Here is a 13,777-nt window from a genome sequence, read left to right on the forward strand (position 1 = left end):
CGACACTGGGGTGGCCCACCTACCTGGAGGGGGAGGCTAGGACCGAGTCCATAAGTAACAGGGACATCTTTCCACGCTGCCCCATCTTTCCTCCTGCAGGACAGGCTCTCTCTGGGTCAGTCGGTGGACAGGCATTCATCTGGCCAACCCCACCCGTGGGGGAGGAAGGAGGGAGTCACAAGTCCAGATCTGGCCCTCCAAGTGAACACCAGAAGACGAGAGGAAGCCTTCTCGTAAGTTTAAATAAAGGGGGGCTACAAAGCCCCCACCCCAGACTGCTCTTTCCTTTTGGCAAGAAGAGGGCCAGATGGCCACCTTCCTTTTGAGATGTCAACGGTGACCTCCTGACTCAACAAACAGCAAGTGCATCTTAATCAGAGAGTGCCCTTCCTGTCCGCCAGAAAAGGCGATTGCACTGACCCGCCCCTCAAGGAAACAAGACCTTCTTAATCACAGGCTGCCTCAAGGGGCTGGAAGGGGGACCACAGGCCCTGGGGGCTGACCCCTCCACCAGCAGCAACTGTTCCCCCCACACACACTGCCTGCCTGACTGGTGCCGGCCCAGCTCGGCTGCCCAGCCAAGCCTAGGCTGGGGGGAAGGCGCCTCTGAATTTCCAATTCTGGGAATAATAACTCACATTACTTCGATCCCATCTGCACCCAGTGATGGCAGAGCAGGGAAAGGAGCATAAAACACAAAGTTCCCACAGTCAACATCTGTCTTAGTGCAAACAATGGACCATTATCTTGTAAATAATTCTGATTGAGCTGCAGCAGGGCTTCCTCCTGAAGCTGGAGGTCGGGCAGCAGGCGGAGGGTGCTGCTGGGAAGCTGGCCTGGGCCACCAGGTTCTGCTCTCAGGCCTCTCCCGGGGCCCAGCCACTCAACCTCCTCACCCAGGCGGTGAGCACACTAGCGCTGCCCACACAAGCAGGCCTTCCGAGCAGCACCTGCAAACCCCGGGCGGCTTCCGGAAGGTTCCTCCCTGCCTCCATCCTCTCCTTTCCGCTGGCTTTTCTCTTCTTCCTCTTTCTCACTCTATTTCCCACTCTCCTCACTTCTCCAGAGGCCACCTTTACCACGTTTCTTTTACTCTGTTCATACTGATTTTCTCTCCCCTTACTGTCTCCTTTCCTGCCCTTTAATCTTCCCAGGTCTCCAGTTTCCCTTTTTCACGCCTTTTCCCTACTCTCCTCTTTGACCTCACCTCCTCCTCTCTCCTTTCTCTCTCCATCCACATCTCTGTCTCCTTCTCTTCACCCCTCTCTCATTGTCTGGTCTTTTCTGCTCTTGGTCCCACTGTGGCGCTCTCTCTCCTCCCTTCCTCCCATCCCAGGCCCCTGGGGCTTGCCCACCCCTCCAGACTGTCCCTGGGACAGGTGGCTGGAGAACGTCCAGGCTGGGGATTCCGAGGCCTACAGGCCCCACCTGCTCCCCGGCTCTCAGGCTGTCAGGCCTGGGCAAGGCCGACTGGGAGCACTGTGACCACAGGAACGTCTCTTCCCACCACTGGGAAGCCCCTCACGCCCCACCCCGAATCCAAAGACCCTCTCCCTCCCATGTGTTGCAGGATGCCGTGGTCAGCCTGCCTCTGCGCTCAGGCGTCTCCTGTAGAAAAACCCAGTGTCATGAAACAGAGCTGGGACTTCACAAAACCACCCAACATGAGGGAAATCCAGGTGTTCGCCTGCTCAAAGGAGAGAGGATTACTCACTTTGTGAGGGCGTGTATCCCAAAGCCCTCAAGAAAATTCCCCTGTGACTTAAAATTAATTGCCTGAGTGTGATTTTGAGACAGCACTCCCAAAGTTTCCATGTAAAGCAAAAAGCCATGGTACAAGAATCCTATTCCTACTAGTTGACCACTAGAAAATTTTTAAAAATCTCCTAATTGTCAATCCTTTGCAGCGTTAGAAAACAGGACAAAGAGCTCAGTTGGAGTGAACAGGGGTGATGTCTGCACATCCCAGGAATGGGATCCCTGAGACATAGCACAGCTTCCTCTGTGGAGGTGTTCACGCTGAGGATGGAAAAGAATCCCAGTGAGGCTGTCTAGACAAAGGCCTTCATGTGGTGAGTACAGGTTGGCAAGGATGAGGGGCTCCCTGCTTTGCAGTACTCTACCCAGATTCTCCACCCACTTGGCAAGGTCTTAGGGGGTATTAGTCCTCATGGGAGCCCTGCCTGAGACCTGCACGGCAGCAGAAATCCTAAAATAACTAAAATGTGGGCGACTTGCCAACTTCCAACTTATTCATATTCATTTTATTGTCTTGAGGATGTACAAGGGTACACAAGTGTATCCTTGGATGGATGAAAAACTAGAGGCAATCAAGTTACGTTCAATCAAAAGCAAAAAGCCAAGGACTTGAGGGGCTCAAAGTTGGAGATAGTACACACTGCCCCAAACTAGGGGGGCTTGCTAGCCAACAGCTTGCCACTTTGAGTGGCCAAAGGAACTCTGAGGATGGAAGAGTGGAAAGGTCACAGGTATGGAGGAGGATGTGACCTGTTCCTTGTGCTCCATGCATGGAGTACGGCATGACCCCTCATCTCTCCATACCTCCTTCCTCTCCCTCTAAGTGTTACTGGGTTGGAGTGTTGGGTGGAAGTGGGGGGCTCCCAAGAGGGCCTACATACTTTCCAAAGAGGGACACAATAGATTATAAAATTGATATCCGTAAAGCACTTGAGGAAACCTTAATCATCATGAAAAATACTATCTTCTCAAGCTCGGTTGTGAATACAAGAGGTTGGAAAATGGCAAAGAAAAAAAGTCAAATAATCAGGTTTTTCTTGCACTACTATGAACCCAAAGATTCAGCTTTATTGACTCCCTCTTTAAAAAAAAATATTTTGATTGACTTCCAGAATTAAAAGAGAAATGCCTTGATGCTCTTCTTATGAGTTAATAAAAATGTCTTGATGATGAAGCAAGTATTCACATGCCCCATGCCCAAACTGAAACCCCACATGTTCATGTGCTTGTGGAAAGACCAGTTGGGCACCCACATCTGGGGCCCTGCAGGAGTGAGTGCTCATGAGGACTCGAGGACTGACCAGGTCCTAGAGGGTCACCTGAAAAGTAAAAGCTACAAGGGATCCTGAAAGCCATAGAATTTGAGACACACGAGGGTACTGAGGGGACTTGTCCAAGCTCCTTGGAGCTCAAGTGCTGTAGACACTGCCCTCCATCCAGTCTCCAGGAAGCCTGGTCCTAAGCTGAGTGCACGTCTCAATATTTAAAATCTGCAGTTCCCTTCCCACAAGGCATCTTGGAGTGTGTATCTGCCCTCATCCTGGGCTCTGGAAGATTGGTGGCCCTCTGCAGTGCACCGGGGTGTAAAAACCTTCAGGCCAAGGGCTTCCCACTTGTGGTGGATGCTGTCAGTGTCCCACCCCTTCCCCTCTGGTTCCCTGGGACGCAATGGCCTCTTGTTTCTCTCTGACCATGAGAAGACTGCTTGGCTGTTGGGTGAGCTGCAGTGACCCTCAACTACTGACTGAGAGCCGCAGAGCTTCTTCAGCCCTCAGGGGTGATTCTGAGATGAACTTCACATAGTGTCCTAGAGGACCCCCAGGGGACAAAGCCCAGTCCCTGAGCAGTGGCAACCCTGTTGTTAGGCCCCTCACCCGTGCCTCCCTGGATCGCCTCCCACATAAATGACCTGCACCCAGGTCCTTATCTCAGGTCTGCTCTTGGGAGACCCCAACTAGGTAAGCAATGGGCTCCTAGAAGACTGAGAAGATAGATGGACTCTCCTTGACAAGAAAGAGCCCCACATTCTGTGAACCCCCGATTCAACACCAAGGCCTCTGCACCCTAGAAGACACCAGCCTCCATCCCGGCCCCAGGTGCAGGGACACCTTGGATGGCTCGTCCTTGTGTTTGCCCTAGCCCTCCCCCGAGGACGTACAAAATACTTGAGTCAAAAGAGAAAAGTGACTTGTCCATCATATAAAAAGAGCAATAATTTGGTAAATTAATTGCATATTTTCTTTCCCCGCTTGGCTGCCTTTCTCCTTTTATGTGGATAATTGAGAGCATATTATATTAATTTGACGACAACAACAGAAGTTCAAAAAGAAAACTTAACCTTGTGAGCTGTGGGTTACCATTAGATGGGTGTGTCTGAACAACTCCACAAACAGCATGAAAGACAAACTCCTCATAAGCCAGCCAATTTCTGGGTGCACAAATGGACATTTTTGCTAATGAAATAGCTGTGCAGAGTTCCCCAACTTTAACCTTGAAAATGCACACTGTTTGCTCAAGAAGCAGATTCTGCTCATGCAGAGACAACACTGTCCATGTGCGGCTGCATATTTAGGGATGTAGTATAATCATAGTGATGTGTCTTTGAGAAAAAGTGACTATAGGTGGGCAGTAATCGTCTCCCAAAGTTTAAATTCTTTTTCCCTGCGCCAGAGCCTTTGAATTTCATCAAAGCAAACACATTTCGCAGCACGAGTAATTGAAGACGTGGACTTGAAGACCGGGTTTCACCATGAGCTGCACAGCGCCTTCTCCTCCCTCGGCCTATCCCATCTCACGGCACAGTTACCTCCTTGAAACTCCACTCTCCTCTACAAAGGGGGCCTCTTTCCACCTCAGACCAGTGGGCCATCGCTGCTTAGAAGGGTTTAGGCTGTAGGGCCAAGGGCAGAGTAAATAGGAGATGCTTGGGGCTGCCCCAAATCTGAGTCCCAACAGGTCGGGCTTGTTATAATGCCACGTGGGGATTGGCGGGGGTGGGGTGGCAGGCTTCCAGAAACAGGACAGCCGGCCCCCACGTTGAGCTGTGAATGAGGTCAGCTCACCCCAGAGGCCTGGATGCACCCAGCTCCCTCACAGCCACAGACAGGATGTTCCCAAGAACACTCAACTGGTGAGAAGGGAGTTCTTCCCCAGAGGCAGCAGGAATGAGGGGAATGAGGGGGAGGTGGGTGGGAATGGGGAGAGCAGGGCGAGGGAGGGTCATGCAATGAGAGCGGGGAGGAGGCTCATAAAAAACAGGAGAGGAGAATCCACAAAGGTCTCCTCTAAGCTTGAGAAGTCCCCCCGGGGGAGCAGCCCAGGAAATACCCCCTGCTTTTGAAGTGGAAATGCATGGAGACCCCCTTAGGGGGATTGGGCCCTCGTGGAGGGAACAGGGAACACAGGCGCCTGAATAAGGGGCTCGAGGGAGCCTTCCTGCCATCCGGGTGAGAAGTCAGGGTGACCTGTTCCCTGCAGCGGTTCTGCCTCTGTTGCCAAGGCCCGGCCACTCACGCTGCACTGGACCCCCAGCCCCATTCCTGCCGGACTGGCAAGGCCAGTGCTGTGGTGTCAGCAAGGATTCGCGTGGCTGTAAATGAAGAACAGAGCCAGGGGCAATGTGTTCAACCCTGAGCCCTTCAACAGAGCCCTCTGGTCCTGTCCACATCTCCAGGCTGGAGGCATGGGTCTGGGGGGTGCAGAGGGTGCCCCTTGCCTTCACAGAATTGGATGGTGGTGACCCCTCCTTGGGAGCCGCAAATGTGGCATCAAAAACCCAACGTGGCTTCAGGCCCTGAAGGAGGGAGCACACAGCACCCCTCACAGAGGCTTGGTGTGCGTGGGGAAGTGATGCAGGCCTCGGGTGCCAGCAGGAGGCGGGGACCCAGGAAAGGGCAGAGATGAATTCTCATCCCTAGGGCAGTTCCCCAGACTCGGGGGTCATTGGAAACAAAGACGAAATTCCACTGGAGTCTTTCTTTTGGTTCAGGCTGTGCCTACACCCTGCTGGTGAAAGCTAGCTCAGGTCGATGTGGCCATGGACCAGGACCTGGTGGCTGGGATCACTTCGCTTTACCTTGGCTGGGCATTTGGGGGTCCATCACGTTTTCCATAAGAACCCACAGTCCGTGTTCTCAGCTTCACGTAAACAGAATCATATTCTCAGACGCAGAACCTCTCACTTCTCACCTCTTCCCCCAAATAACAGACAATCTAATCCTGTACTATATGGTTTTTGGGGTTGGGATCACATGAACAGCTTTCATGAGAAATACTGGAGGGAATGCTTCCAGCAGTCAAGGTGATACAGTTGTCCTGCTGCTAAGGCCAGGCTTGTTCAAATGGACAGTTCTGGGCTTCCAGCCCCTTGTACACAGGACACTTTGTTTATCTGGAGTGTGGGGACCAAGCTTGGGGCTTGGGATTCTGTCAAACGACGATGATACCTTTCCCCTCGCCTGGAGCAGTTAGCCAGGGAACAGAGTGAGCATGGAATTTAGAAGTTTACAAAACAGACCCAATCAGAGAAGCTTGAAAACACCGTTGAAGTGGCAGGGGCCTGAAGTCCAGCCCATGGACAAAAAAACTAAGCAATACAAAAGAAAAGTGAAATCCTTCCTTCCTGCACCCTTCCTGCCATGATGGGGTTGAGGGCGGGGCGGGCAGAAGCCTGTTACGACAGACCAGGGCACAACCAAAAAATCTCAGTGGACAAAAATACTCCACACTCCAACAATTCCAAGTACCTTTCCATGTAAAACTACTCTTCACAGGATGAAAAGAAAATGTTATGATTTGCTGCAGGAAGGCCGGGCAGATGTAGTCCTCCACACCAGGGATGAGGGACAGCGGCCTGCACAGACCCCCACAGGGCCTGTGAGCCATCGTGCGGTCTAGACACGCACCCGAGAGACACTTGTACAGAGAGATGCACTCCCTGGACCCGCCACGGTCACCCCACCCAAATCAGGAGGTGCCTTGACATTTGTATGTTTAGGAATTGTAACTCCTGGGTCCACCTAAAGATGGGTGGAAAATGCGGTAGGTGGCCCAGAAAACAAACCATGGGACAGCATCACTAGTTTCCCTGAATGTCCTGTTGGGGCTCCCGACAGAGGGATGTCAAAGGGTGGAGGGTGTTGTGGAGTGAATTAACATAATGACTCAAAACTGCACTAATGTTTCACAGCTTTTTTTTATTAGCAATACCAAGATAAGTTATTGAAGCATTTTTAGTATTGTTTTACATTCCATTCATAAATGACCTAACTTGTAACTCAGCATACAGCACACTTAAAGATATAGTTTGACACTTATTCAGAAAGCTACAATTATTATAACTTACATGCCTTCATTACCAGGAACACCTTCATATATCTTCTAATTACTTCAACAATACTCTATTCCAAAGCACACGATAACCTGGTACAAGTTTACACATTTTGCTTCAATCACCATTTTTAAGGAGTGGATATCAAGGTGCTATTCACTGGAATTTTACTGTCATCTGTTCCTGGTTAACATGACGACCTGACACAATATTAAACTAGCAATATTACTGCTTAAATACTATGGAGAAAGATAATTACTGCACTTTTCTGGATTCTTCTAAAGTGTTACAAAATACAGGACAATCAGACACAAGCAGTAATGCCAACGAGACCATCTCAGGGTCCGCCTCTAGAAGCTGTGCTGAGCAGGCCCCCCATCAGGGTTTCCACAGGTGAAGGGACCTCGAATCCACCAGCGTGTGTCATGCAGAATTCATGACTCGGAGGGAATTTTCTCTCCCGTTCAAGTTACTAAGCCTTCACCATCCTCCGCTAATAGTGGAACATATGGGGCAGTATTTTTAGCCTCCCTGATTCTTTGCTATATATACCGTAGGTTGGTGTGCCATGTGTATACACATACCTATGCCAATAGTAATTATTTATTCAACACACATATGTGTATACATTCTTCTCTTGACTTTACACGATTAACAAGCTGCAGATAGCCACCGAGGAGCACGAACAGACAAGGGCAAGTCCAGCTAGACCGACTAGAACAGGGGGTGTCACTTACCTGCAAGAAAATGTGCAGATTCATTAAACAATCCAGAAACCACGTGGGCTAGAGGCATTTGAAAGCAAGGGCAGGGCCACATTCCCTAATTGTTTAATGGGGTAATGACAATAAAGCAATATTTATAAAATTTGGTCCTTCTGTCTCTGGCTAAAGCAAGAAGAGCCCATGTGATTAGAACAGGTTGGCAATTAGATGTAGAGGTGTCGTTGATCAGCGCTAAGTAATAGGAGAAAATTACTGCTTATTTGAAACCTGGGCTTGGCACATAGCATCTGAAAATAAAAAACAAAGAACCTGATTCCTTCAGCTGTTAAGATGTGGTCCGTGGCACATGTGGCAGCTAGATGGCTGCCCGTGCCAACCACCACTTTGATTCAGTAGCCTAAGAAGGTAGACCCCAGAACTTAAGCCCAAGAGTACCCACACACAGCTCAAGACAGCCATGGGGTCACAGCGCTCCTATTGCATATGGCGGTGGCTGGGCCTGCCTGGAGAGTTTGCATTTCCCCAGGGATGTGGGTGTCCGTTCTGACAACACTCTCTTCTCCCAGCATTCTCTTCCTCCCTCCCAATTTGAAGTCATCATCAGGGAGGAGAAACATTGTATATATGTTTTGAACCAAAGAGCTTGGTTGGTCTCTTCTCCCACCTCAGGCTTGATCCTGGGCAGTAGGTATCACGCGATCCAAAGAGAACATGGACACGGCAACCAAAATGAAAGCTACCAGACTTTTCTCCTGCTTTGGAGGCACTGTTGATTCAGACGGTAGCTTTTGGAGCCAAAAATATGCAGCAAAAGGAAAGGAACATAAACAAGGCTAAATGTCACCAGTGTTTGCCGACTTACAGACACCATCCATTTGTTTGTTCTGAAATGACGAGTGGACCATTTGGCAAATACAATGGTATTCACACAACAGTTCTGTCATCCTGCAGTGCAAACGACATCATGTCAGTGGCATTCCCATTTAACTTAAAAAGAGGGAAGGGGAGGAGGAGTAGAATGCTGAAAGAGTTTGGAGAGGGCTGCCATCCGAAGAGAATGCCTCTTCGTCAACATGGTGCGCACGGAGAGACTCTGGATGAGGGCAGGGGAGAGCCTGCCCAGGGTGCTGGTTTCTGTGGGAGGCCCTGGGGGACAACACCTGTGCTTTGTCCCACCAGAGTTATAGGGAAAGGCTCTGCAGCCAGTTGTGATGCAGCCAGCCTGGGCAGAGCAGGCAGGAGGGGTGGCGATTTGCATTAATTGAAAGGATCTGCCCTTGGACTTCAGGACAAGCCAAGTGGTCCTCCCTACTGAGGCCTGACATCAGGCCCTGTACACACACTATTACTGGGAGCAGGCTGGACTATGGAAGTCAAAGACCAACCTGTAACTGATAAAATCGGGCAAAGAAAGCGAGTGCGAAAGTTGTGCTTTATCCACAGTCTCTGCAAGCCAACACATAGGAGAATCATCTCATGAAGAAGAGGAAGAGGAGGAGGATTGCTCATCTGGCTTTAAATAAAGCACGGCAGCTCTAGAGACAAGACCTTACAACAGAGATTCCCTGGGCCTCCTAGGCTCACTGCCTTCACACGTGTTGGCTGAGCCTGGGCACCTGTCCGCTTGGCAAATTTGGATTTTGTGGTTCTCTTCCTCTGCCATTTAACTAATTTAACCTCCTTTCTCCATTAGAACCTGCTGGCTTCAGGGCCACACCTTAGAACTTAAGATCATCCGCAAAAATGTACCAACTGTCATAGGCTGTGCACCAGTAGCCCATGCTCCGGTGTCTTCATACACACATATGCAGTGCTCACAGTGTTTTCACGTACACCACCACGGCTCCCTTGGAAATCCCTAACTGACCACAGACCTTAGCCATTTCTTGGCCAACGACTGAGGAGGCAGGACTTATTTCCTACTCCAAAGCACTTGCCTTCTAACAGGAGAAGAATTGGGTAGAAACTGAAACGGTGAGACCATGGCAATGAGATGTCAACACAAAATTTCCAGAACTGTCTTCTAAGCTAATGTTCCCACATACCAAGAAATCGCTATCAATGACTTGGCAAGGCAGACCCAAGGAAGTAAGATGTGTCTCCATAACCTTGATGGAAAGTAAGATTTGTGCCTGCTCAGTGCTAAAGGGCTGACTGCAACCAAAAGACATTTGGGCAGTGACATCATCTCCTTGTGATAACCTCATGTGGATGTTCACCTCTTCCAGAAAATACCAGCTCAACTGAGAACCATTTATCCAAGCTCTTATACATCCATTGCCTCTTTTTATCCTTACACTTCTGTCCATCAAGCTCACCTTAGAGCCAAGAAAGAGGTCCTGTGTCTTCCTCCTCTGCCCGCATTGGCCATGATGGGGGGCAGCCTTTCAGAGCCCTGGAAGTCTCTGATGCATAGGTAGAGATGTGACCTTCCAGAAATAGCCACTCCAGGCCACCTGGGTCTACAAGTCCTCTCTCTCTCTCTGTCTCTCTGGAAAATCTCTCACATCTCTGGCATTAAATGGCAATAGATGGAACGTCGTAGCTGCTGACCTGGGTCCTGCCTGCATCATCTCACTGGCAGAGGACAGTTTTCACATGTCTTCTCTAGGGTGACCACATCAACACAACCTTCTTTATACTAGAGCGGGGGCCAGCAAACTGGGATCTGTGGGCCAATTCTAGCCCACTGTCTGTGTTAGTAAATGAAGTTTATTGGAACGCAGCCATGCCCATTTGCTTCCTTATTGCTTATTGTCTGCTTTGTGCTGCCCAGCAGAGACCACAGGGCCTACAAGCCTAAGGGCTCTCTGGCCTTCTAAGAAAACAGTTGCCCACCCCTGAATGTTTTCAGACTGCCTATGCTGAGAAATCAACAAGGTTTCTGGAGGACAGAGTCACATTTTAAAAGAGTTCAGCTTTGTTATCCTGGTTCATTTCATCACACATTTTAGAACACATGAGGTACAGAGGTTTAAATGGACCCCATCTTTTTTTTCAGGAAGGGAGTCCTAATTTTCTCGTTGCTATGAGAGAATCCAGGGTCGCAGGCATAATTTGGGTCAGGGAAGCCAGTTTCCCCCCAGTTGAGAATACTGGGACTATTGCTGGTAATGACCCTGTCTTCTCACTGGCTTCCTCCCCGGTCTGGTGGGTCACTTGGTCTGGCAGCCACGACACAAGGGCCTCATGCCCACAATAGACAAGCTGATAGATTCTCCTCACTCAGCCGGGCTTCCCTGAGTGGCGATAACTCCAGAGCAGAGCTTCGAAGAGTAAGGGGGTTGCACTCTTCTCACTCATGTTCCCTTAATTTGATTTTAGTTCTTCCCCATCAACCCTACCCCTGGGCTCACCAAAGAACACAGAGCAAACTCTGCTTGCAAGACTCAATACACGATGGTTCCCAGACATCTGTCTCAGGTTCAAAAGCAAAAGTAAGGGTTGCTTTCTAAATCCACCAACTCTGGAGTGAAGCAAGCTCTGTACCTGGGCCACGCAGCCAGCCCCCCAGGTGCTGTACAGCCCAGCCTCTGTGCGACTAGGGCCCACCAGAGCACTCTCAGATTTCCGAGCTACTGGCTGTCCCAATAGTTCGTCAGATTTCTCAGGCTGGACAAAGGGGCTGCCTGCCTTGTCTTGTCAGTGGATGTGACGCTGCCCTGGTCTGCCCTTGCCCCCCCTTATTAAATACTCACGTGGATCTTGTCCCATTACAAAACCAAGGTCAAACGCATTCCCAAAAAAACCGAGGGCACATCTGAGTTCTCCAATGGCCGGGAGTACCCTTGTACATTATGCTCTTCAACAGAATAAAGAAAGGTAGGGCCATGCCCGGAGTCTGGAAACCACCTCACGAAATGGGGACTTTGATTGGAGCAGGATTTCTTGTAAGGAGATCAGGCCCAGAATGGGAACTGACTCACTCTAGAAGCAACAGTGCATGTCCTTCAGCTTAATCCAAGACGGCTCAATCTCCTCCTCGGGATCATCTGTAGCGTGCCTCTGATCTTTTGAAAATTCATGCTCAAGCTCTCAACGTTGGCACATGCTACATACCTCCCCTACCCGGCTGGCTGGGGTGCCTTGCAGTGGGCAGTGCACATTGTCCAGGACCCCAGGTCCACGACACCAAGGAATGAAAGACCAGAGTTTTAAAAGTCAGAAAGCAGGCATGCAGAATTAAGGAAGCATCCAGAAGTAGAGCCTATAGCATGAAGATCACCCACAGACCGAGGGTTAGAAGACACCTTCTGGGGCTTCCCTGGTGGCACAGTGGTTGAGAGTCTGCCTGCCAATGCAGGGGACACAGGTTCGAGCCCTGGTCTGGGAAGATCCCGCATGCCGCGGAGCAGCTGGGCCCGTGAGCCACAATTGCTGAGCCTGCGCGTCTGGAGCCTGTGCTCCGCAACAAGAGAGGCCGCGACAGTGAGAGGCCCGCGCACCGCGATGAAGAGTGGCCCCCGCTTGCCACAACTAGAGAAAGCCCTCGCACAGAAACGAAGACCCAACACAGCCATAAATAAAATAAATAAATAAAATTAAAGAAAAAAGAAAATGCTCCCTATTTAAAAAAAAAAAAAAAAAAAGAAGACACCTTCTCCACTCACCAGCACGTGTCAGCAGAGCCACTGAGCTCTAGTGGGGGGGGGTGGGGGGGGGGTCTATGTGATTCGAACAACGTCTTTACTGATGCTTCTTCTAACACTTCTACACCCATGAGAATAGAAACAGACAGACATTAGCTCCTCCCACAAGCCTGTTTCTAAGGGCGTCAAAGTGGGGATTTGGGTTTACTAACCAGATAAAATCAGACCCCAAACTCTCTTAAGTTGAGAACTATCAGAATAATTCTTTGGTTAGGCAAAGCCCAGCTTCTTGAGGAAACCAGCTATTAAGCTGGTGGGCCAGTTTGGAAATCCGTGTCTACTCTGAGTGGAGCTAGAGTAAATATGGAGAGGAGGGAATAAACATTAGGAATATTTGATTCCTTGTGCCAATATCATTTCCACCCTGGCAAAGTCAAGCCAATGGGAGTTTGAAGTTTTCCACTATCGTTTGTGCTTTTTGCAATGCTAGAAAGGCAGTAAACTAGGCTGTAAGAAAAAATGTCCTCAAATGCCCCCTTTGTAGCTCAGTGGGTTTAAGTTTTCCTCACAGGTATCAACTCTTAGGAAGGATGAATATGCCTGGCCCTCCTGGGTCAGAGCAGCCAGTAAGAAAACAAGAAGAGGATTTTGATTATGGTGGGCCAGGTATGGGAAGGGGGAATGAGAACTGGACAGAGTCAGGCCATCCTGGAGGCGAAAGGACAGGGCTTCCACCCCAACCAATCAAACACAAAGGCCAGAGAAGGGCCTTCCTTGCCTGCTCCCAAGCTAAAGCAAGAGGGAGGATGCAGAAGAAATTAGGATAAATGAAATGCAGAACTTGTGTGCTCTAAAAATAGGCATTTTTTGGCCGGAGTTAGTTTTGGCACCTCACCATGAGTTCAAGGTGGAGCAGTGAGACCTGGACCGTCCACTGGGAAGCGACCAGGTGCCTTGGAGCCTGGCTAGCCTGAGGGTCTTCACTCCCCTTTTGGGAGAGAGGCCACGACTTACATCTCAGGCTCTTTTGCCCAATGGCTGAAAGGTTGACTAAGCAAGTTTTTTTGCACGTACCCTGGAAATGTCAGGGAAGTGTGGTGAGCTGCTATTCTGGGAGGGGGTAAAAGGGCCTAAGAGCTGCAGCTCGGAGGAAAGTGCTTCCTGGTGCTGCTTTCCCCTCCCTCCACCCTTGCCTGGTGCAAAAGGACACAAGTGGGCACGCTTCCTCAAAGGCGGGCAGCCTTCCTTCAGCATTGATAGGACGATGGGAAAATTAATAGGGGTAATATGAGCTCATTTCAATAATAATGAGCTTATAAACATGCCAGGTTTTGATCTTTTCTGATGCATGGATTCCTGGCAGGAACTATGGGTCC

General features: G+C 49.9%; 1 protein-coding gene across 2 annotated transcripts in view; it reads right to left on the reverse strand.

Moving 5' to 3' along the window:
• Positions 1 to 13,777, reverse strand: part of ZNF536 (zinc finger protein 536) — a 306,291-nt gene that overhangs the window by 125,889 nt on the left and 166,625 nt on the right. The window contains exon 5 of one of the 2 annotated variants that reach the window (XM_059904662.1): positions 7,406 to 7,824. The exons of the other annotated variant lie outside the window; for it this stretch is intronic. Within the exon in view, the coding sequence (XP_059760645.1) occupies positions 7,817 to 7,824 (8 nt within the window). The 3' untranslated portion in view covers positions 7,406 to 7,816. Of the gene's footprint in view, positions 1 to 7,405; positions 7,825 to 13,777 lie in introns of those variants that run through there. 2 annotated transcript variants of the gene reach the window in all.

Source organism: Balaenoptera ricei, chromosome 19 (genome assembly GCF_028023285.1).
Source record: "Balaenoptera ricei isolate mBalRic1 chromosome 19, mBalRic1.hap2, whole genome shotgun sequence".
Taxonomy (NCBI): Eukaryota; Metazoa; Chordata; class Mammalia; order Artiodactyla; family Balaenopteridae; genus Balaenoptera; species Balaenoptera ricei.